Below are 22557 nucleotides of genomic sequence, written 5' to 3'. Positions count from 1 at the left end.
AAATTCTGCTCATCTGTAAAAGTAAGGTCCTAAATATTTGGAGGCAATGTGTGTATTTCACTCCAGGGTGGATGGGTAGTAAGCATTCTCTTATGGGAAACACTCAAAGTATCTGCAGGTCTTTTCTCTAGAACTCTTTGGCTACCCCAGAGAAGGACCCAACAATCACAGATGGATACCTAATTTGTAGGGCCTAGTGCAAAATGAAAGTATCAGGTCCCTTGTCCAAAAGTCAGGAAAAGGTTCAGTTAGAGGTACTAACACATAAATTTCTTTCTTTAAAATGTCTTATTACTGGGCACCTGGGTGGCTCAGTCGTTAAAGCCTCTGCCTTCAGCTCAGGACATGATCCCAGGGTTCTAGGATCGAGCCCCCCACTGGGCTCCCTGCTCAGCAGGAAGCCTCCTTCTGCCTTTCCCACTCCCCCTGCTTGTAGTCCCTCTCTCACTGTCTCTCTCTCTCTCTCTCTGTGTCAAATAAATTAATAAATAAATAAATTTTTAAAAAATATATTTTATTACTTAAAACATGCAGGAGAGTGGGGTTACCTGGCTGGCTCAGACAGTAGAACATGTGACTCTTGATCTCAGGGTTAAGAGTTCAGGCCCCACATTGGGCATGTAGCCTACTTACAAAAAAAAAATCCTTGTTGGGTGCCTGGGTGGCTCTGTTGGTTAAGCCACTGCCTTTGGCTCGGTTCAGGTCATGATCCTGGAATCCCAGGATCTAGTCCTACATCAGGCTCCCAGCTCCGCAGGGAGTCTGCTTCTCCCTCTGACTTTCTCTCCTCTCATGCTCTCTCTCTCAAATAAATAAATAAAATCTTTAAAAAAAAATATGTAGTAGAGGTAGTAGTAATATATAATAATATAATCTTACAAATTGCTAAAAATAACATTTTTCATGTCATGATTTTATGCAATACAATAAATTCTAATGCTTTATTAATATGATTTCTTGATCAACAGATTTTTCTGGCTTGCTTTTCTGCAGATTCACTTATTAGGTCATGAAAATTTATATTTTTAGCAATTTCATTTTTAATCTGTATGATTGAGAGTGATGTCCATTGTTCTTGGCAAGTGCAAGATCTCAAATAGTCTCAACTGGAAAGAACAACAAGAGCAAAGATCAAAAGGAGGGAGGGGAGCAGAATAGTAAAGTGAAAGAATGCACAAATCAGGTAGGTATGACCTACCTCAAGAAGAAACTTACACATCAGGCGAAGGAGCTTTATCAAGCTTATAGTCCATTGATTTTAAGCTGTAGGAAAGTGGGAAAAGGAAAGAAATATTTACTGACTACATATTATCGACAAGCATAATTGCTTTACAAATGTAACTACCATTTAATAGCTTCACAAAACACAAGTCATGTATCCGTCCTAGAAACGGAGGCTCAGCAAGAAGGAACTCTGCATTGGTCACACAGCCGGAAAATTGCAGAACTAGGATATGAATGATGATATATTTGATCAAAGAACTCACATTCTTTCAATGACATGAATGGTTGTGTATTATTACAGGAATGGTATCTTAACTTACTGCTCTGCCTACTGACCAGGGTGGAAAGGAAAAAGACTTGAACCAAAAATCCAATCATTGAGCTAAAAAAAATGATAGTGAGAAAAAAATAGAAAAGAGAAAAATGTTTCAAAAGGCACCACAGAAGTAGATTCAGTTGGACCTAGTGACTTGCTAGATGTAGGCCTGTAAAAGATGATAGAAATTAAAGATTTCTTAGCAATCATGAGCGTGACTTAGGGTAATTTCACCAATAGGTAATGAAAAAAGATAGAAAAGTTCAAAGTTTGATGACAAGGTAATTGAGTGTTGAGTTAGAAATCATCCAGCAGAAATGTCTGGTGGGCGTAGTGAGGCGTAGGTCTAGAATGGGACACAGGCCAGTGTTAAAGATGTATATTTAGAAACCATTCACTTACAGTCAAAGTGACAAGAAGGGATGACAGCACCAAAGAATAATGTGTAGAAAACAAGAGTGCCAGGCACAAAACTATAAGGAATGACAAGATATAAAGCACAGATACACCAAATGGAAGAAAGAAGAGGAACAAGCAGAAATATTCCAATGGAAGTATTTTCAGAGGGCATTTGTTCAGAATTCAGTAAGCCTGCGGTGGTCAGTATCAAATGTGTCCAAGAGGGTGTAGGAGAATAAACATAAGAAACAATGACTGGACTGGATGTGAGATAATTAGCAATCTGAGGTTATTTTCAGTAAAGTAGGGGACCAAAATTCAGGAGTGAATAGGAGGGGAAGTATGGAGGAAGTAAATGCAGAAAGTCTTTCTAGAAATAATGAAAGGAAAGAAATATAAAAATACAAGAAATCTAGAAATAGAAAGGGAACATACAGGCCATAGTCTGGTCCATTCGTTTTACAGATAAGAAAGCTGGACCCAGAGAAATTAGCTAATACCTTTATACCTTAGACAGAAAACCAGTAAAGATGAAATGGTAATTCTGGAGGGATAAGGATCAAGGAAGACTTTCTGTCTCCAAAGAAGAGTCCATTTAAATCCTCATTTCTCATTTAAGACCTGGCCTCCTTCCTCTGGTACCATGAGACTTGGTCTTGAAATTATTTTCAAAGAAAGACCATATTATCCACTGAAACCCATGACTGTGATGGCTCACTTGCTAAAGAAAATGTAATGTCATCGGTTTGAGCAAGGAAAGAGAAATCTGTCTAGATGCTTTTTTATTCTTATAGGAATTCTGTAGTCTTGAAACCTGGAAGACAGGAAGGATTGCTCATACTAAATTTGAAATGCATCACTATAATAATCTTGATAATTCTCCTCCCTGTCCCATTTTGGAGATAACAAATAACCCCAAGGTAACTATCCACCTACGGAAATGGACACAGTAGGGTAAAGGCATTCATTAAAAAAAAAAAAATCACCCAATTATGAATAATTCATGATGAGCTGGCAAACACCAGTTTGCTATGGGTAGCTAGGTTCATCGAGAAACACCCTGATAATGTGTATATAAAGACAAACTCAACTGTTCGAACTGGACATTTGCCATCAGAGCTTCACTCCAGGAACAAGCTCTGCGGGTCTGGACATCATGTCTATGCGCTTTTCTTCTGCATCCAGACGGCTTGGCTCCAGCGGGGGAGCGGGTTTTGGGGCTGGAAATGCATGTGGTGTGCCGGGCATTGGAAGTGGCTTCTCTTGCGCTTTTGGGGGCAGCTCATCTGCAGGAGGCTATGGCGGGGGGCTGGGTGGAGGAAGTGCTTCTTGCGCTGCCTTCACCGGGAATGAACACGGCCTCCTGTCGGGCAACGAGAAGGTGACCATGCAGAACCTGAACGACCGCTTGGCCTCCTACCTGGAAAATGTGCGAGCACTAGAGGAGGCCAACGCTGACCTGGAGCAGAAGATCAAGGGCTGGTACGAGAAATTCGGGCCTGGTTCTTGCCGTGGTCTTGATCATGATTACAGCAGATACTTCCCAATAATTGATGACCTTAGGAACCAGGTAAGAAGCACAATGTTGTGAGGGTTAATAACGCTAAGAATATTTAGCCACACAAGCACACACGAATGTGTGAGCTCTCTCACACACAGCAGGGCTTTGCTCTCAGCTTCTGATTTTCCATAACTCATTATGAATATTAAAAATAATTTCCATTCAAATTGTAATCTTTGAACACGGCTCACCTATACCTGCTATGAGGTATGCATATTTATGCTTTTCGTAATATGAAACTATCAAAAACCGCCCACCATCTCTTGCTATATTATCTATAACTTTTTCCATAGAAAGTGTTTCTTTATGGTAGAGGGGGTGATGAAGGGTGAAAGAGGCCATATTTAGTTTCCCATTTGCAAAAGAATCATCTTATTATTGGAGACAGAATGCCAGAAGATTCCTATAATTTCATAGGTGACCTTCTTTCAAGGAAATGTGACATTTCCTAACTTCTAACTAACTTTCCATCTACCAGATCATTTCTGCAACTACCAGCAATGCCAATGTTATCCTGCAAAATGATAATGCAAGACTAACAGCTGATGACTTCAGGCTAAAGTAAGTAGAGCTGAAGAGAAACCAAAGAAGTTCTCTCAACATTTCCGCCTTAAAGCTAAGCTATTGGGGGTCACCTCAATAGTTTAACCTTGTTTGTTTTGAACTAAATGCACATAAGAATGACCAGCTGAATGATCTGTTTTACTTGGGAAATTTAAGAATCGATACAAATGAATATCGAGATCCTATGAAAGAGAATTTTGAGTGTTCCCATTCTCTTACTTCAAAGAAATGCTTACTGCATTATGGGCAGTCTAACTGAAGTTTTAAGTATATTTTAACAGTTTGACCTTGAATCATGGTTGGCATTTTATGATGACCTAAGAAGTGATGGGACTAAGGTGATAACAACTGTCAAATATCTTCTAAGGTTTGAAAATGAACAGGCCCTTCACCAGAGCGTTGATGCGGATGTCAGCGGTTTGCGCAGGGTCCTGGACGAGCTGACTCTGTGCAGAACCGACCTAGAGATCCAGCTGGAAACCCTGAGCGAGGAGCTGGCTTACCTCAAGAAGAATCATGAGGAGGTAGGTCTCTGTCTTCCCCGATTCCACGATCCGCCTTACTCCCAAAATTTAAAAATGAATTTCAGATGACCAGTACAACAATGTCCGACATCAGTATTCCAGAAGGAACTCGTCACTTTCTCTGTGTGGCTGATTGAAATGTTTCTATCCACCCGCCTCCAAAGAAACGAAGTTTCTCACTTATGCATCCTGTCGGTCTGGTTCCTTTGAAAATATTCAGCTCCAAACTGGTCAAATTTTTCAGGAAATGAAGGCGCTGCAGTGCGCGGCCGGAGGGAACGTGAACGTGGAGATGAACGCGGCGCCCGGGGTGGACCTCACGGTCCTGCTGAACAACATGCGGGCGGAGTACGAAGCCCTGGCCGAGCAGAACCGCAGGGACGCGGAGGCCTGGTTCAACGAGAAGGTAGAACCCCGCCAGCGCGCGCTTGTGTGGCCCTGGGCGCTGATGCAAGGCCAGCAGCACCCTAACCACCCCCTACCTCCCCAAACTTTCAGAGCGCCTCCCTGCAGCAGCAGATCTCCGACGACGCTGGTGCCACCACCTCTGCTCGGAATGAGCTAACCGAGATGAAACGTACTCTTCAAACCCTGGAGATCGAACTCCAGTCCCTCTTGGCAATGGTCAGTAAACAGTACCAAAAAAAAGATTGATTTCAGAAGTGGGGAAGAAATGTAAAGAGCGTCTTTTCCACGTGATATTACTTATTTTCGTTTTTCTCTGTTAATTCGCGGGCTTGACATAATCCGCGTTTGCATTTTGAGCAGCAGAATCCTCTTGGCCTGAAAAGTAGACCTAGGTGCTCATAATTAGGAAACATTGGAAATGAGCAAGGACAATTACTTTGAGGTACTCGAAAAAGAAAATAGTTTTTACCCTGAATCTTCTCTCCCAAGTCCAAAGATTAAAAAAAAAAAAAAAAAAATCCCGGTGGAGTGCAAAAATGCGTTGGCATCCCTCCTATCTTCATCTGGCATTCCTTTGGGTCACTTAATTAAGAACACTTACAAGTTCCTTTTTAAATGGCATAAACAAGAAGCAAAGTAGAGGCATTCATGTTGCCTATAAAGCTAAACGCCCTTGATAATAATAGTAACCTTTTCATTAAGGGTTTGCCCAGCACTTTCTCCCACTTGAGTCCATAATAACCCTAGGGCTTAGGCAGGGCAGACTTTGTAATTCCTGTCATTATTTCCAAAAGAACCATCTGAGATTCAAAGAAGTTAAGCAGTTTTCCCAGAGTCCTACAGTTGAATTCAAAGGAACCTGAGCTTCTCTCCAAACTTCCTAACTCCCACGTCTATACTTTTTTTTCCCACTATGGCTAGTAAACAAACCTTCAGAGTTTATCCACAAAAGAGGGTATGAATGTATATAAAATTAGGACTTGGCATAAAAATTCTTGCAGTTGAAAGAGGAAGACACTTACATCTTCATTCCATCTAAAAGTACAGCAAGCATCCCTCTTGAGGAGAAACCCTTTATAAACACTTTGGATTTACAAACAATTTTAAGCTTAGAAAGGTCTTTCTTTTCTTTGGGTCATTCTATTTCAGCAGTGTTTATCCAGTTCACCATGGGGCTGTTAATTATTAATAGTTAATTATTAATGTTAATTATTAATTACTAATCACATGATTAGAAACAAAGTAGCAAATTGTAGGGGGACTTTTATTCCTGGGAAATGTGGCAAATTGTACCAGACTCTAGAAGCAGAGGTGGGGCAGAGAGACCTTTAGACTGTGCCCTATGAAGAAACAAGTTTATCTTTGCTAACACTCCTGGACATATGAGTGACATCCACCACCAACTGTGTCATTCTCAAACAGAAAAACAGCATGACACCTAATAAAGGCAACAATTAATATTGAACAAGGGGGACCCTTTGGGGTAAATATGGTAAAAATTTGTAGATAAAAAATTTGTAAGATATCTCTTTTAAATATCTTTTAAGTGCTCTGCCTTATTCTAAAACAGCACTGTGATATTTTCTACTAAACTATGTCTTACTGATCCATAGAAACACTCCCTGGAGTGCTCCCTGACCGAGACCGAAGGCAACTACTGTGCGCAGCTTGCCCAGATCCAGGCTCAGATCGGGGCCCTGGAGGAGCAGCTGCACCAGGTCAGAACCGAGACGGAGGGCCAGAAGCTGGAGTACGAGCAGCTCCTCGACATCAAGGTCCACCTGGAAAAGGAAATTGAGACCTACTGCCGCCTGATTGATGGAGAGGATAGGTAAATACAGCTTCTACTGAGAAAACACTTTATACTTTAAGGTTATTAAAGATTTTTGAAATCAAGTACAAAGTATATATGACCCACATCATGTATAACCAAACCCCTTCTAGTGTTCTTTCAGAATCCAGAGATCTCCTATCTTAAATCTTTGTTTTCCAGTTTCCCTGGCAAAATAGAGTGAAATAGGGGTACCTGGGTGGCTCAGTGGGTTAAAGTCTCTGCCTTCGGCTCAGGTCATGATCTTAGGGTCCTGGGATCGAGCCCCACATCAGGCTCCCTGCTCAGTGGGGAACCTGTTTCTTCCTCTCTCTCTGCCTGCCTCTCTGCCTGCTTGTGATCTCTGTCTGTCAATAAATAAATAAACCTTTAAAAAAATAGAGTGAAATAATTAATGCAAGATCTCTATATTTTTACAGCTCTTGTGTTAAATCAAAAGGCTACGGAGGACCAGGGAATCAGATAAAAGGTAAACAAAAGTTGTGTTTAGCATTGAAAATGCATTTGTGTAACTTTCAAATGATAAGTTAGTTATCTCCTCTTGGTCGATCTGATAAATTCTGGCAATTCATGTGTCATTTTAGAGTCCTCTAAAACCACCATGGTGAAAACAATTGTTGAAGAAATCGATCCTCGTGGCAAAGTTCTCTCCTCCAGAGTTCACACTGTGGAAGAGAAATCCACCAAAGCCAACAACGTGAAGAGTGAACAGAGGGTGCCTTCCTGAACTCCAGAAGAAGAGCCCCTAAATTAAAATACGAAACTGAAGCTAGGTTCCTGAATAAAATCTCCCTTAGTTTTTTGCTTTTCTTCCGATGAATTAAGACAAGCTATTTGTCAAATGGTAACATTTCTTTGGCTTTCTCTATGGTGGCATGTCAATAAAAGTTCTTCCTGTTGCAAGTCATCTTTACTGGTTCTGGTCAATCGTGGCATTTTAAACATATCCACAAGGAGAACTGAATCTGATTTTTAGCTTCTTTTGTTTAATTCAGTGGCCTTCACAAGTTAGGAGTAAGTTTAACAGGTAAACTGGTTGGAGTCTTTTTCACTTCTCTGTAAAATTTTCAATCTTCCTCCTGCCTTCTATAAACACTGGTCAAGCACACTTGCTGAGTGCTGCGGTGAGAATAAGACAGTCTGTAAAATCTAACCCCTGAATGCAACATGCTCATAGACATGGAAATAAGAAATTTAAGAATCAAAAACATCTTAAAAATTAAAAAAATATAAATGGTGATATTTGAAGGTAGAAGGGAAGAGAGAAAGATGGGGAACTAGATAGGGCAAGGGGGGAATTCTACAATGTTAGGCCACAAAACACATCTTAACAAACTAAAGAAGACTGAAATCACAAGTATCTTTTCTGGCCTCAAAAGTATGAAACTAGAAACCAGTAAGTAACAGGAGGAAAACTGGAAAATTCAAAAATATATAGAAATTAACTAACACACTCCTGAACAATGAATGGGTCAAAGAAGAAACCAAAGGAAAAATTTTTTAAAAATCTTGAGACAAATGAAAAAGAAAATATAACAAAACTTATGGGATGAAGCAAGACAGTACTAAGAGGGAACTACATAGTGATAATCATATATTAAGAAAGAAGAAAGCTCACAAATAATCTAACTTTACATATCAAGGAACTAGAAAGGGGGGAAATTAAGCCAAAAGTCAGCAGAAGGCAAGAATAAAGATTAGAAGAGAAATAAATGAAATAAAGACTAGAAAAGAAATAGATTAAATCAGGGGCGCCTGGGTGGCTCAGTGGGTTAAGCCGCTGCCTTCGGCTCAGGTCGTGATCTCAGAGTCCTGGGATCGAGCCCCGCATCGGGCTCTCTGCTCTCTAGGGGAGCCTGCTTCCTCCTCTCTCTCTGCCTGCCTCTCTGCCTGCTTGCGATCTCTCTGTCAAATAAATAAATAAAATCTAAAAAAAAAAAGAAATAGATAAGATCAACAAAACTGAGAGTTGGGTTTTTTGAAAAGATAAAATTGACAAATCTTTAGCTAGACCAACCAGAGGGAGAGAGAAGGAACTCAAATAAAAATTATATGTGAAAAAGGAGACATTAAAAGTGATGTCAGATGGGGCGCCTGGGTGGCTCAGTGGGTTAGAGCCTCTGCCTTTGGCTCAGGTCATGGTCCCAGGGCCCTGGGATCGAGCCCCGCATCGGGCTCTCTGCTTGGCCAGGAGCCTGCTTCCTTTCCTCTCTCTCTGCCTGTCTCTCTGCCTACTTGTGATCTCTGTCAAATAAATAAATAAAATAAAATAAAAAGTGATGTCAGAAATAGAAAGGATTATAAGAGAATACTGAAACATTTATATGCCAACAAATTGGATAATCTACAAGAGATAAATTCCAAGAAACATGCAATCTGCCAGGCTAAATCATGAAAAACAGAAAATCTAAACAGATCAAAGATGAGTGAGGAGATTGCATCAGTAATCAAAAACACTTTCAGCAAAGCAAAGCCCAGGACCAGGTGGTTTCACTGGTGAATTGTACTACTTACAGAAGAATTAATGCCAATCCTTCTCACGCTCTTCCAAAAAATAAGAGAAGAAACACTTCCAAACTCATTTTATAAGGCCAGCATTACTCTTCTACCAAAGCCAGACAAAGATGCTACAAGACAGGTCAATTACAGGTCAATATCCCTGATGAATATGATGGAAAATTCTTCAACAAAACTGGAGCAAAACAAACTCAACAATACCTTAAAAGAATCATATACCATGACCAAATGTGATTTATCCCTGGGATGCAAGAATGGTTCAACACATACAAATCAATAAATGTGATATACCACAGTAACAGACAGAAGGGTAAAAATCATATGGTCATCTCAATAGATACAGAAAAAGCATTTGACAAAATTCGATACCTTTTCAGGATAAAGATGCCCAGCAAATTAGGTTAGAAGGGGGCACCTGGGTGGCTCATTTGGTTAAGTGGCTGCCTTCGGCTCAGGTCATGATCCCCGGGTCCTGGGATCGAGCCCCACATTGGGCTCCCTAGTCAGAGGAAAGCCTGCTTCTCCCTCTCCCTCTGCCTGCTGCTCTGCGTACTTGTGCTCTCTCTCCATCTCTCTAATAAAAAAATAAAATCTTTACAAGAAAAAAAAAATTAGGTATAGAAGGAATGTAACTCAACATAAAAGGCCATTTATGACAATACCACAGTTAATATCATACTCAGTGGTGAAAAACTGACAGCTTTTCCTCTATACCAGGAATAAGACAGGGACGTCCACTCACCACTTTTTTTTCTTTTTTTTTTTAAAGATTTTATTTATTCATTTGACAGACAGAAATCACAAGTAGGCAGAGAGGCAGGCAGAGAGAGAGAGAGAGAGGAGGAAGCAGGCTCCCTGCTGAGCAGAGAGCCCAATGCGGGGCTCGATCCCAGGACCCTGAGATCATGACCTGAGCTGAAGGCAGAGGCTTTAAACCACTGAGCCACCCAGGTGCCCCCCACTCACCACTTTTATTCAATACTGGAATTCCTAGCCAGAGCACTTAGGCAAGAAAAAGGAATAAAAGGCACCCAAATTGGAAGAGAAGAAGTAAAATTGTCTCTGTTTGCAGATAACATGCTCTTATATACAGAAAACCCTAAAAACTTCACTCAAAAACTGTTAGAACTAATAAATAAATTCAGCAAAGTTGCAGGATACAAGATCAACATAAAAATCAGTTACATTTTTATACACTTACAATAAGTTATCCAAAAAGAAAATTAAGAAAACAATCCCATTTATAATAGCATGAAAAAGAATAAAATACTTAGGAATAAACTTAACTAAGGACATGACAGACTTGTACACTGAAAATTACAAAATAGTAATGAAAGAAATTAAAGCAGATACAAATAAATCAAAAGACATCCCATGTTCACGAATCAGAGGTTTAATAATGTTTAAAAGGCCACACTACCAAAGCAAGCTACAGATTTAATGCAATCCCTGTCAAAATACCAATGACATTTTTATCATAAATAGAAAAAAAATCCTAAAATTCATATAGATACAAAAAAGGCCTTAATAGCTAAAGCAATTTTGAGAAAGCATAAATCACACTTTCTGATTTCAAAATACATTATAAAGCTACAGTAAATAAAACAGCATGGAAGACATAAAAACATGAAGAAATTAGAACCCTCGTGCGCTATTGGTAGGAACACAAACTGGCATGGCCACTATGAAAAACAGTATGGCAGCTCCTAAAAAAATTGAAAATAGAATTACCATGTTCCAGCAATTCCACTTCCTGGTATATACCCAAAAGAATTGAAAGCAGGATCTTGAAAAGGTATTTGTACACCCATGTTCAGAGCAGCATCATTCACAACTAAAATGTAGACACAACCCAAGTGATCATCAACAATGAATGAATACGCAAAATGTGGTGTAGGCATACAATGGAATATTATTCATCCTTTAAAAGGAAGGAAATTCTGACACATGCTACTACATGGATGAAACTTTGAAGTCACTATATTAAGTAAAAGAAGCCAGATACAAAGCCAAAGGATACAAAATCAGTGATTCAAGGCACATGTATCATAATGTTTATAGCAGCAAAGTCCACAATAGCCAAAATATGGAAAGAACCCAGATGTTCTTCGACAGACAATAAAAAAGATGTGGTATTTATATACAATGGAATATTACTCAAGCATCAAAAAGAATGAAATTTTGCCACTTACATGACATGAATGGAACTACTAAGCAAAATAAGTTGGTCAGAGGAAGACAAATACCATAAATTTCACTTATATGTGGAATTTAAGAAACAGATGAACAAAGGGAAGGGAAAGGAAAATCAAATATGACTAAAACAGAGAGGGAGACAAACCATAAGAGATTCTTAACTCTAGGAAACAAACTAAAGGTTGCTGGAGGGGAAGTGATTGAGGGCATGGGGTAACTGTGTGATGGGGATTAAAGTGGACATTTGATGTAATGACCACTGAGTGTTATATGCCACTGATGAATTGCTAAATTCTACCCCTGAAACTAATAATACAGTATAGGTTGACTAAACTGAATATATTTTTTCTAAAGATTTTATTTATTTATTTGACAGACAGAGATCACAAGTAGGCAGAGAGGCAGTCAGAGAGAGAAAGGAGGAAGCAGGCTCCCTGCTGAGCAGGGAGAGCCTGATGTGGGGCTGGATCCCAGGACCCTGGGATTATGACCTGAGCCGAAAGCAGAGGTTTTAACCCATTGAGCCACCCAGGCACCCCAACTAAATTGAATTTAAATTAAAAAATTTTTAAGAAGGTATTGAAGCATGTTTGAAACTAAACACAAAATTTATCGGGGGGAAATTAGCCTATTACTGTTAGAATAAGATAATATGATGAATGTCTTTATCCTGAGGTGAGCAAACATTTATACCACATAACTCACAGTTTACCTCAATTATTTCTGAGGACCTAGAATATGCACATTGTATAATGAATGTTCTAATACCTAATAGAGTTTCAAGAAAGGATAATGATGTGTGGCTAAATATGTGTTTCTTACTATGAAGAAAATAGCCACTCTCAAGGAAGAAATGTATGGACAGAATTCATTGTCTATCTCCCACTTCTGGAAAGAACTAACGTATACCTAAACTTCTGTGGCAAGTATTAGCATAGAGGAAATCTATGAGTAAGAAAAGTCAAGAGATCTGCCTTGATGAGTAAACAGATGACAGTGTTTTCGGAAGGAGCTAAGCACCACTCATTCCAGTCCTCCTTGGATATAAAAATGCTTTGTGATCTGTTTTGTCCCTTAGCCTCACAGCCAACTCATCCCCAAAATGTTTCTAATAATATATGCTTAACCTGTTCCCCAAAAGATTACAAGTTAATTAGTATTTATAAAATATCTGGAGATAAATAGATTATGTTAATAATACTTTGCAGCCTCATAATACCTTTTATCCAAGAGACTCAAGACTTATAAACTATTACACTGACCCCATACTCTGTTTTTCTTGTTTCATTCATGGGAAGTTTGGACAAAAGATTAAAATTATGACCAGGTCACAACAAAATCAATAGTGAGCCTCTGAATACAAGCTACTTCTCTTATCACACATTATTCTAAACCTGAATTACAGTTTTATATTAATTATCTTAAGATATTTCAGTAAAAAAAAAAAAATCCTGGCGTTCTGGCCCACCAAATATTACCTATCTTTTAGGAGCAGTAACGTTGGGTGTTTTCCAAAGTATGGGATACACACAGCATTGAAAAATCTCACTTAGAAAAAATTACCGTTTCGAATCATTCAGAAAAAATTACCATTTCGACACAATCTAAACCCATAATCAGTAACCAATCAATTTGTACCATTACAAGTCATAGAAACCTGACCCTGTCTGACATGTTCACTCTATTATAATAATTTAAATAATTAACATTTACAAAATGTTTGTACCCTTCAGACTGCTTTATAGTCATTAATTATTGAAACTGTTCAGCATTCAGTGTTATTATTTTCATTTGCCCAGCAGGGAAATGAAGCACAACCAAATGGGATAACTTCCCATGGGCATCAAGGAAAGAAAATGAAGAGGCTGGTTACCTGTTAACAACTAATCTAGCATCTTGAGTACTGTAATTATTGGTTTTCTAGGTAGGAATGAAAATACATGTCTCCTTTATATATCTTACTCCTTAATTATCAATAGTAAGTTCAGTTCTCAAAATAATTCCTAATGCCATAAATACATAAATTTAAACTAAAAAAAAAAAAGAACAATATTTTTGAGGTAAAGAAATGAACAGTGTGGAGACTCGGAAGTTTGTTGAAAGGATATTTTGCTCCTGGACTAAATCAAGAAATCTCAATAGAAATAATTTTCTGTCCCTGACACATATTCATTAATTTTAGTTAAACTGATAAGCAGAATATCGCAGGACTTCTGTTACTTTCCATTTTCAACTTAAGAAATCAATTTAAAAATTCCCACTATCAATAGATCACTGTATTTTTTTTTAAAGATTTTATTTATTCACTTGAGAGAGAGAGAGAGACTGAGAGAGCACAGTATGGGGAGAAGCAGAGGGAGAAGGAGAAGCAGGCTCCCCCCTTGAGCTGGGAGCCTGATGTGGAGCTCGATCCCAAGACCTGGAGATCATGACCTGAGCTGAAGGCAGACGTTTAACCATCTGAGCCACCCAGGCACCCCAACAGATCACTGTATTTTGAGTGTATCTGATATTAATAAGAAAGGAAATGCCCAGTTAGGCATGCATAATAGAAATACTCCATAAACATTTGCAGGACAAAAGCAGTGGACATTTCTCATGTAAATTATTAATTCTTTATTGTTTTTTGGGTGAGGGGGACTAGACTTTCTTCCAGAAGTCAAAAAAAGATGTATGTTTACTCATATTTAATTTTGACCTTTGAAACTATGATTTACTATTACTCGACCAGGCACCTTTTCATAGACCAAGATACCTTTGGGGCACCTATCCACCTACGGACTGGACACTATTAAAAATCACCCAATTGTGAAAAACAACAATTAGGGAGCGAGTAATATTTTATTACAGATCGAAAGTCAAGACTGAAATGACCTACTGAGTCCTATAAAAGGCCAACGGAGATCACCTCTATGGACGGTGTGCTTTTGCTTCGCTCCTCACTGAGAAAGGCTGGCTCTGGGGTACTGTCATCATGTCTTTTCAACTTTCTAGTGCATCCAGGCGAGTCTGCTCACGAGCTGGCCCGGGGCGGCTGTCTGGTGGAGGTCCAGGCTTCGGGGCTGGAAATGTGTACCGTGGCTCTGGAGCAGGAAGCAGCTTTTCTTGTACTCTTGGGAGCATTTCTTCTGGAGGAGGTTTCTGTAATGGTGGTGGGGGTGTCTGTGCTGGTTTTCTTGGAAATGAACATGGCCTGCTTTCTGGGAACGAGAAGGTGACCATGCAGAACCTCAATGACCGCCTGGCATGCTACCTAGACCAGGTGCGAGCTCTGGAAGAGGCCAACGTGGACCTGGAGCAGAAAATCAAGGTCTGGTATGAGAAATACGGGCCCGGTTCTTGCCGGGGACTAGACCATGACTACACGAGATATTTCTCGGTCATTGAGGACCTTAAAAGGCAGGTAAGAAATATGGATTTGCCTACTTTTACTATAGAATTTTGGGTGTACGTAACCTAAAAAAGACGAAATATAAAACGTGCTTAAAATTTTGACATGATGTAGAATTTGCTCAGTCTCCATTTCCAGGGCTTAAAGCAGTGTCTGGCCAACCCACCAAAAAACAATTGGGGCATTAAAGGCAAATAGTTTCAAAACAGATACAATTGGCTTGCTGATCATGTATTTAGCTCATATATATATTTTAAAGATTTTATTTATTTAGTTGGCAGACAGAGATCACAAGTAGGCAGAGAGGCAGGCAGAGAGAGAGGGAGAAGCAGGCTCCCCGTAGAGCAGAGAGTCTGATGCGGGGCTCGATCCCATGACCCTGGGATCATGGCCTGAGTCGAAGGTAGAGGCTTTAACACACTGAGCCACCCAGGGGCCCCTAGCTCATGTATTTTGATCAAGCATAATAAAAGTATCTGTGATTGTAAAAGCTTACACTTTGACTCAAGCTCTGGACGTTTGCTGTCTGAAGGGGAAAAAAAAAGTCCAGATTCTTTTCATGTAGAAAAAGTGATACTAAAGTAGATACTTGATGGGTTGAGAAGATAAGAATCACACTGAAGGCATGCCTGGGTGGCTCAGTGGGTTAAGCTTTGCCTTTGGCTCAGGTCATGATCTCAGGGTCCTGGGATCGAGTCCCGCATCAGGCTCTCTGCTCAGCAGGGAGCCTGCTCCCCACCCCACCGCCTGCCTCTCTGCCTACTTGTGATCTCTCTCTCTCTGTCAAATAAATTAACAAAATCTTAAAAGAAAAAAAAAAGAATCACACTGAAATCTGGACTCTCCCTTGACTTTCAGCACCTAAATGTTTTGCACAATCTACCCTATTTAGATTATTTCTGCGGCCACCTGTAGCTCCAGCGTTGCTCTACAAAATGACAATGCCAGATTGACCGCTGATGACTTCAGGCTGAAGTAGGTGAAAATAACGTAATTAACTATAATAAAGGTAAATGCTATGGTTGGAGTGAAAAACAGTCCTTTTGCTGTAAAAAGCAACATGTTTTTATGAAGTCAGACTAAATCACTGAAGAAATTAAATGTGCCCTTATAAAAAGAGCTATCATAAATTTTAAACTACATTTTGATTCAACTATAAAGCACATTGGATGATGAAAGTTCTGAAGGAACAACTCCTCCAAAATAATCGTCCTAAATCAGTAGGTATTCCAAAGGGGGTCCTCTCTTTGCCAAAGCATTAAGCTTTAGAAGGCTGGACAGATATCCCATCTTTTCTTACCAGATGTCAGAGGAAGTTATGCTTTGCACCTGCCCACAGTCACAAGTCTCAAGCATTTTATTAACCTTTCAGGTATGAAAATGAACTTGCTCTCCACCAGAGCGTAGAGGCCGACATCAGTGGTCTTCACAGGGTCATGGACGAGCTGACCCTTTGTACAGCCGACCTGGAGATACAGTTTGAAACACTCAGTGAGGAACTGGCATACCTCAAAAAAAATCACGAGGAGGTAAGGGACCCCGCAGCGTAGCTTCGGATAGTACCTGATTTCGTTCCTCAGGCCCACTGTCCACTTCAGAGCAGAGTGGGAAGATCAGTCAAAACTCAGCCTTGGGATGCCTGGGTGGCTCCGTCAGTTAAGCTGCTGCCTTCGGCTCAGGTCATGATCCCAGAATCCTGGGAACGAGTCCCACTTGGGGCTCCTTGCTCGGCAGGGAGCCTCCTTCTCTCCGCCTCTGCCTGCTTGTGCGCGCTCTCTCATTCTCTCTCTCTCTCTCTGAGAAATAAATAAATAAAATCTTTAAACAAAAACAAAAACAACAACAACAACCTCAGCCTTGAGGGTTCATACTGATCTCTTTTCTAGGAAATGAAAGTCCTGCAGTGCGCGGCAGGGGGGGATGTGAACGTGGAGGTGAACGCAGCTCCCGGCGTGGACCTAACTGTCCTGTTGAACAACATGCGGTCCGAGTACGAGGACTTGGCCGAGCAGAACCGCAGGGACGTGGAGGCTTGGTTTAACGAGAAGGTATGTCTACAGCAGATCCCACACCAAGGGCTTGGTCAGTAGACCACCGAGCCAGTCGCTAAACCTTCTGATGATTACACGGCAGAGTGCGTCGCTGCAGCAGCAGATTTCTGATGACGCAGGAGCGGCCACGACAGCCAGAAACGAGCTGACGGAGCTGAAACGCAGTCTGCAGACCTTGGAAATAGAACTTCAGTCCATCGTGGCCATGGTTCGTAGGAGTCACCACTGATTGGAATGCGTGTGTATGTGTGTATAAGTAAATGCACATCTAATCCATGTAATACAACGAATTACATAGAACTGAAAGTATAAAATGTGGTAAATAAGAAGAACGCCGTCCGTAGACGCTCCTTCTGACTCGCCAATCCCAATACTTAAAAATCAAACGTTTCTCAATGGAGACAAAAATGGTGGTTTGGTTTTGTTTTTAAAGAAACCTGGCTTACACGGATTTTCAACCGAAAAGATTTAGACCTTGTGCAAATGCTTCCTTCCACCTTGAACATGTTTCGAACGTGAACATGCTGTTTTATCTGTTACTCACGCAAGCCTTGCTTTATTCTCCCTTCAGAAACATTCCTATGAATGCTCTCTGGCCGAGACGGAAGGCAATTACTGCCTCCAGCTCCAGCAAATCCAGGACCAGATTGGGGCAATGGAGGAAGAACTCCAACAGATCCGCACGGAAACAGAAGGCCAGAAGCTGGAGTATGAACAGCTTTTAGATATCAAAATATTTTTAGAGAAAGAAATAGAAACGTACTGCAAATTAATAGATGGGGAAGAAAGGTAAATATTTAAAAAAAATCATCTCCCATCAATTAGGTTTTCTCTGTAGCCACATGTACCAATATCCTATGCTAGAATTTCCTACTCTCAGGATCATATTCACCTGTGGTCTTGGGAATTTATTATTGTATCCATGTGAAATGAAAACAGGCAGCCAAATCAAATGTCCAAGTATGTGAAGTGTGTGTATCTATAATAACATAGAGGACATTTAAATACCAAATGTTAAACAATTCCTGTACACCAGGGGGAGAAATCACTTTCTGTGATTTAATGTTGAAGCACATGTCCTATAACAACACACTCTGTTTTGCTGGCACTTCACTAGTGACCACGCATGCACCCTGCATTGGGTGGGTGATGACATTTTCATCTGAAAGATGAACAATGGTGGTTTCCTTGGGGAAGTCACCATGGCCTGTTAGCCAAGAGCAACAGCCCTGGAATTGTAGCCCTGAGCGCAGATCACACCACTGTGTGATTTCGAACACATGGTTTAACCTCTTTAAATCCCGTTTTTCTGGTTGGTAAGATTGTGAGAACACCAAAACCACACTGTTTACCTGGGACCATCATGTGTCACTATGGAGGTGAAGTGCTCATGAGAGTGCCTTGTACACAGAAGGTACTCGGTAATCAGTGGCGGTTACTAAATGCCTGCCGATGGTCACACCCCGAGTCCGCACCATCTCATGCATCTTCCAAGGCTACTGTCAGCCCTCTACAACCTATTCTCATAGGAACTCAACTGTGATGTTCCCTCCTTTGAACAAAGCGCTCATTACAGCCCTCATTAGTCCCTTCTTTCACTGTACCTTTCATGCTGTGTTCCAGCTAAATTCTTTTTTTTTTAAGATTGTATTTATTTATTTGACAGACAGAGATCACAAGCAGGCAGAGAGGCAGGCAGAGAGAGAGGAAGGGGGAAGCAGGCTCCCTGCTGAGCAGAGAGCCCGGTTCAGGGCTTGATCCCAGGACGCTGGGATCATGACCTGACCTGAAGGCAGAGGCTTTAATCCACTGAGCCACGCAGGTGCCCCTTGCGTTCCAGCTAAATTCTAACATGCATATACTTTATTTTCAATGGCATAAACTGCTTGTGTCATCATTCTATATTTTCTATAGCACCTAGCTCAGCACATTCTGCACTGTGGCACCCTGAACTTGTTCATTGGCCAGGTGATTGACTACAAGGTCAGAAACTGGAGTCCCCAGATAACAAGACAAAAGAGATGATAGCTGGTCACAAGGGAATTTCTGATCCTAAATACTCACTTAATCTCTCCCTTCACCACACTGAGGTCACGAAAGGCTTACTTATATATCTCTTAAGCATAACAGGAATTTCATCTTGCGGAAACTAGAACTCCAGAATTTTTATTCCCAGCTCATAGTTATTCTGAGCTTCCTCATGAAAGGGAAAACAATGCAACAATTTACTCTTCTTTTCACAGAAAAGGCAAGCCCGTGTGTCCCAGATCCAAAGGACGTGGGCCCATACATTCTGAAAATCAAGTCCAAGGTACAGATGGTTTTATGGCTTGGCATAAATCTTTTCAACTTGAGCAATTTATTAAATAAGTCACTTATTTGTAAACTAAATCAAATTGTTCTAAGGTTAATTCTAGTGAATGAAGGAATCAGGGGCCATGATGGCAACTTCTTAATGTATTTTATACTCCTGTAGAATAGACGTGGTCAAATTGTGAAATTTCTGAAGTGGGGACTCAATCCCCAAACATTTTTCTTACCTAAAACTCATTATTCTCCCAATTCCAATGCTTTGGTGAAGGAGCTACTATATTTTAAGCCACAAAAATAGGGCAAGTTGGCATTTAAAAGAGGACAAAACTGCCTGCTCCAGGCCAATACTGCCTGGTACTTAGGTTGTCTTAATCTATGTTTTATTTACACCTTCAAATACCCATTGTTCTAAAAACAATGGTAAGTATAAGATAGACCTGGGCCTTGCTAAGCATAGTCTTCAAACACAAGTTTTGTATCTCAGGTTATTGCAAACATTATTTCTTAGAAGCCTACCGTAAAGTACGTAACAGTACTTTCCAGCCTGTTAAGAATGAGCACTAAATTTGCATTTATTTTATTTTAGACTCAAAAGAAGAAATTCTTGTCAAAACAGTGGTTGAGGAACTAGATCAACTTGGTAATGTCCTTTCACTGAGGGTCCATTCAGTTGAAGAAAAATCCTCGAAAATAAGCAACATTACAATGGAGCAACGAATACCTTCTAAAGCACCATAGTGAGAAAAGAAGTTATTATTTTAAAAAGAAGAAGAAGAAGACTGCCTTTGCAAAATCCCATTGGCCAAATAACCCAAGGAAATCATTCATGTCCGCTCTTAAAAATGCAAGGGCAAGAATTTGTTTTCCTCTCTTCTCTTTCTCATGTTCTTTCCATGTAATCCTTTTCAGGAGTAGGAAAAATCTTGCTCTGTCTGTTTTGTTTCTATTTCAGGGACTTTTTGGTCATTCATTAAAAATTTTCTGTTGCAAATTATTTCTGATGAATCTGGTGCTTTTGAGCTTCTACAGTTGATCCCAATGTGACAGTACTAAGGATAGCTCCTAAAATAAAGTGCCTCACACAGTTACATTTACTTCAATTCATGATAAGTTGGAAGGAGTACCAGACCTCATCTCTGGTCCCAAATCTGTCCCCAGTCAACCACGTAAATGACTAGATCTCCTTGGGTTTGGGTTTCTGTGGATGGAAAGAGTATCCCCATTGATCCCTAGGATTTATTCACTCTTATAATGGTGAGCCTGCATGGGTGATCAGTTAATGTGAGTTTGTTGAATCTGAATCTGCATAGCTATTTTTTCATTTTGCAGTACATTCTTCTCTCTACCCCTACCACAGTGGGGAAAGCCTGTTGGTTCAGAAAGGTGGAAGAATCCTCAACAACAACAACAATAGCAATACATGTTCAAGGAACTGACCAACCCCATAGAATCCAGGAGAGAGTCAGGACTTAGAAGAACCAAGTCTGGTGATGAACCAGGCTAAGGGATAAAGCTGAGGGGCAGGGTGATTGACAGGTAAATTTACCATGACACTAACGATGCATAAGCTTCAGGTCCCTCATTAGAACAGGAAGGGCCCTTGCATTTTTTTTTTTTTTTTGCATATCCATTTTTGCAAAACTAAGATAATTTTGGCACCACTGGTTAAGTCTGCTTTCTCTTTCCACTCCAATTTCTCCTCCATCACTCTTTCCCTCGTGTCTGGGGGTGATCTATCACATCTAATATGGGGTGACCATACAATTTATTATCGAAATATAACATTTGAGGCAGAGTAAAGGATGCTATTAACCAGGCATATTGGCAGACATAAACTGACCTATTGTAGGCTATGGATATAAAGTCACCCTAAGTCAAGAGGATTTGAGATGAAAGTAGTGGGATATTTAATGAGGTTCTCAGCATTTCCATGGGAAGCTTCAAGGAATATTCTCACTGTCCACTGTGCCCATCAGTATCATACCATAAAGGTACAGGGCTGCAAGTTGTGATATGAACAAATCTTATAACACACAGCACCAGAAATAAATATGTAGATAATAGAAGAGATATAAGGTATGAAGTGTGTCCAGAAGCTAATCTATGGAAAATCTTTTAAGTCATCAAATATGTAAAATTGTGGAGAATTCGTTTTCACTAATGCCTACAAAAGACAAAAATCTCTTCCTGTCAGGAATAAATGGGTAATGCAATATATTTATTATTTTTAGAACCACTTTATGCTCTTTATACACAAGAATTTTTTTATAAATTTTAGTTTTTGAGCAATTCCTCTAAAAAATCTTGACATATGACAAGTCCATGGTTATGAAACTTGCATTCTCCTGGGAGTAAGCACAAGGCATATGGCTCATTTTAATGCCCTTTATAGAACAGGTACCCCAGAGAAACTATGTGGACAAGTTGATTCATCTTGTGGAGGTCAGCCAACCTCCCTCTTCACCACCTCAATGCTTGCACAATGAGCCCATTGTCAAAGTGGCCATTGTGACAGATATGAAGTCTATACTTTAGACTCTGTCTCTCTAAGGCTGGTCAAACCACTGATCTGTCATTGGCAGACATAGGAACTGAGCCCTTGAGATGGTACCATTTTTTTAGAAGGAAAACTGACTACATGCTCTCAGGATAACGCTACTGAATCCCTTTATCCTGAAGGGATAAAGTAACAGAAGTAACAGTTATTTCATTCAAATACAGGTTTGCCTTTCAGTTCCTATAGTGCCTCTGCCGACACTACCATCTGCGGACCAAACATTGAATAAGCTTCAGGCCCTCAGAACAGGCACTGCATCTACCCCCTAGCAATTGGTTTAAAGTCAGAATCGAGAAAGCAAACCCTTTCTGGCTTCCAGAAGGATAAAACAATTGGAGTAAGGCAATATCTGAAGAGATAAAAAGCTGAAATTTTTCCAGAGCGGATGAAAGACACCAGTGCACAGATTAAGGAAGTCCTACACATCAAAATAAAATGAAATGTACATGGACCAGATCATACTAAAGCTGAAGACAAGATAAAAAGATCCACATATAGATAAATCATGGTGAAACCACAAAACAATGAAGATAATAGAATATCTTTAAAATCAGACAAATGGGGGGGGAAATTATTACCTTCAAATGAGTGTCAACAAGAATGAACGCCAACTTCTCAACAGCAGCAATGGAATCCAAAGGACAGTAGAAGGATATCTTCAATGTGCCGGGAGAAATCCTAAATGGCCAATAAATGTATGAAAAT

The 22557-nt window shown here is 40.1% G+C and overlaps 2 protein-coding genes across 2 annotated transcripts; both read left to right on the top strand.

Moving 5' to 3' along the window:
• The first annotated feature begins 3051 nt into the window (after positions 1-3051).
• Positions 3052-7734, top strand: LOC111151424 (keratin, type I cytoskeletal 27). The gene is made up of 8 exons (XM_022509416.1): positions 3052-3509; positions 3979-4061; positions 4432-4588; positions 4833-4994; positions 5087-5212; positions 6610-6827; positions 7247-7296; positions 7412-7734. The coding sequence occupies exons 1-8, from the start codon at positions 3096-3098 to the stop codon at positions 7552-7554; spliced, it is 1353 nt and encodes a 450-aa protein (XP_022365124.1). The 5' UTR covers positions 3052-3095; the 3' UTR covers positions 7555-7734.
• Positions 7735-14471: 6737 nt separating this feature from the next.
• On the top strand, positions 14472-20289 carry LOC111151494 (keratin 26). Its single transcript, XM_022509508.1, has 8 exons — positions 14472-14943; positions 15824-15906; positions 16304-16460; positions 16818-16979; positions 17065-17190; positions 17554-17771; positions 19226-19293; positions 19882-20289. Exons 1-8 carry the CDS (start codon positions 14515-14517, stop codon positions 20031-20033), a joined length of 1395 nt encoding a protein of 464 aa, XP_022365216.1. The 5' UTR covers positions 14472-14514; the 3' UTR covers positions 20034-20289.
• The last annotated feature ends 2268 nt before the right edge of the window (positions 20290-22557 follow it).

The sequence above is a fragment of the Enhydra lutris genome, unplaced genomic scaffold, assembly GCF_002288905.1.
Source record: "Enhydra lutris kenyoni isolate GAN:26980312 unplaced genomic scaffold, ASM228890v2 scaffoldscaffold26, whole genome shotgun sequence".
Taxonomy (NCBI): Eukaryota; Metazoa; Chordata; class Mammalia; order Carnivora; family Mustelidae; genus Enhydra; species Enhydra lutris.
The sequence above is the reverse complement of the archived record's forward strand: the minus strand, read 5'-3'. Positions and strand labels throughout refer to the sequence as shown.

What these genes read in the sequence shown, in the direction of transcription:
- LOC111151424 (XM_022509416.1), top strand. Translation starts at nt 3,096, where the DNA reads ATGTCTATGCGCTTTTCTTCTGCATCCAGACGGCTTGGCTCCAGCGGG. An exon ending in TCAAGAAGAATCATGAGGAG is followed by an intron (nt 4,589 to 4,832) that starts GTAGGTCTCTGT and finishes CAAATTTTTCAG; the next exon opens with GAAATGAAGGCGCTGCAGTG. An exon ending in ACCAGGGAATCAGATAAAAG is followed by an intron (nt 7,297 to 7,411) that starts GTAAACAAAAGT and finishes GTGTCATTTTAG; the next exon opens with AGTCCTCTAAAACCACCATG.
- LOC111151494 (XM_022509508.1), top strand. Translation starts at nt 14,515, where the DNA reads ATGTCTTTTCAACTTTCTAGTGCATCCAGGCGAGTCTGCTCACGAGCT. An exon ending in TTGAGGACCTTAAAAGGCAG is followed by an intron (nt 14,944 to 15,823) that starts GTAAGAAATATG and finishes TACCCTATTTAG; the next exon opens with ATTATTTCTGCGGCCACCTG. An exon ending in GCTGATGACTTCAGGCTGAA is followed by an intron (nt 15,907 to 16,303) that starts GTAGGTGAAAAT and finishes TTAACCTTTCAG; the next exon opens with GTATGAAAATGAACTTGCTC.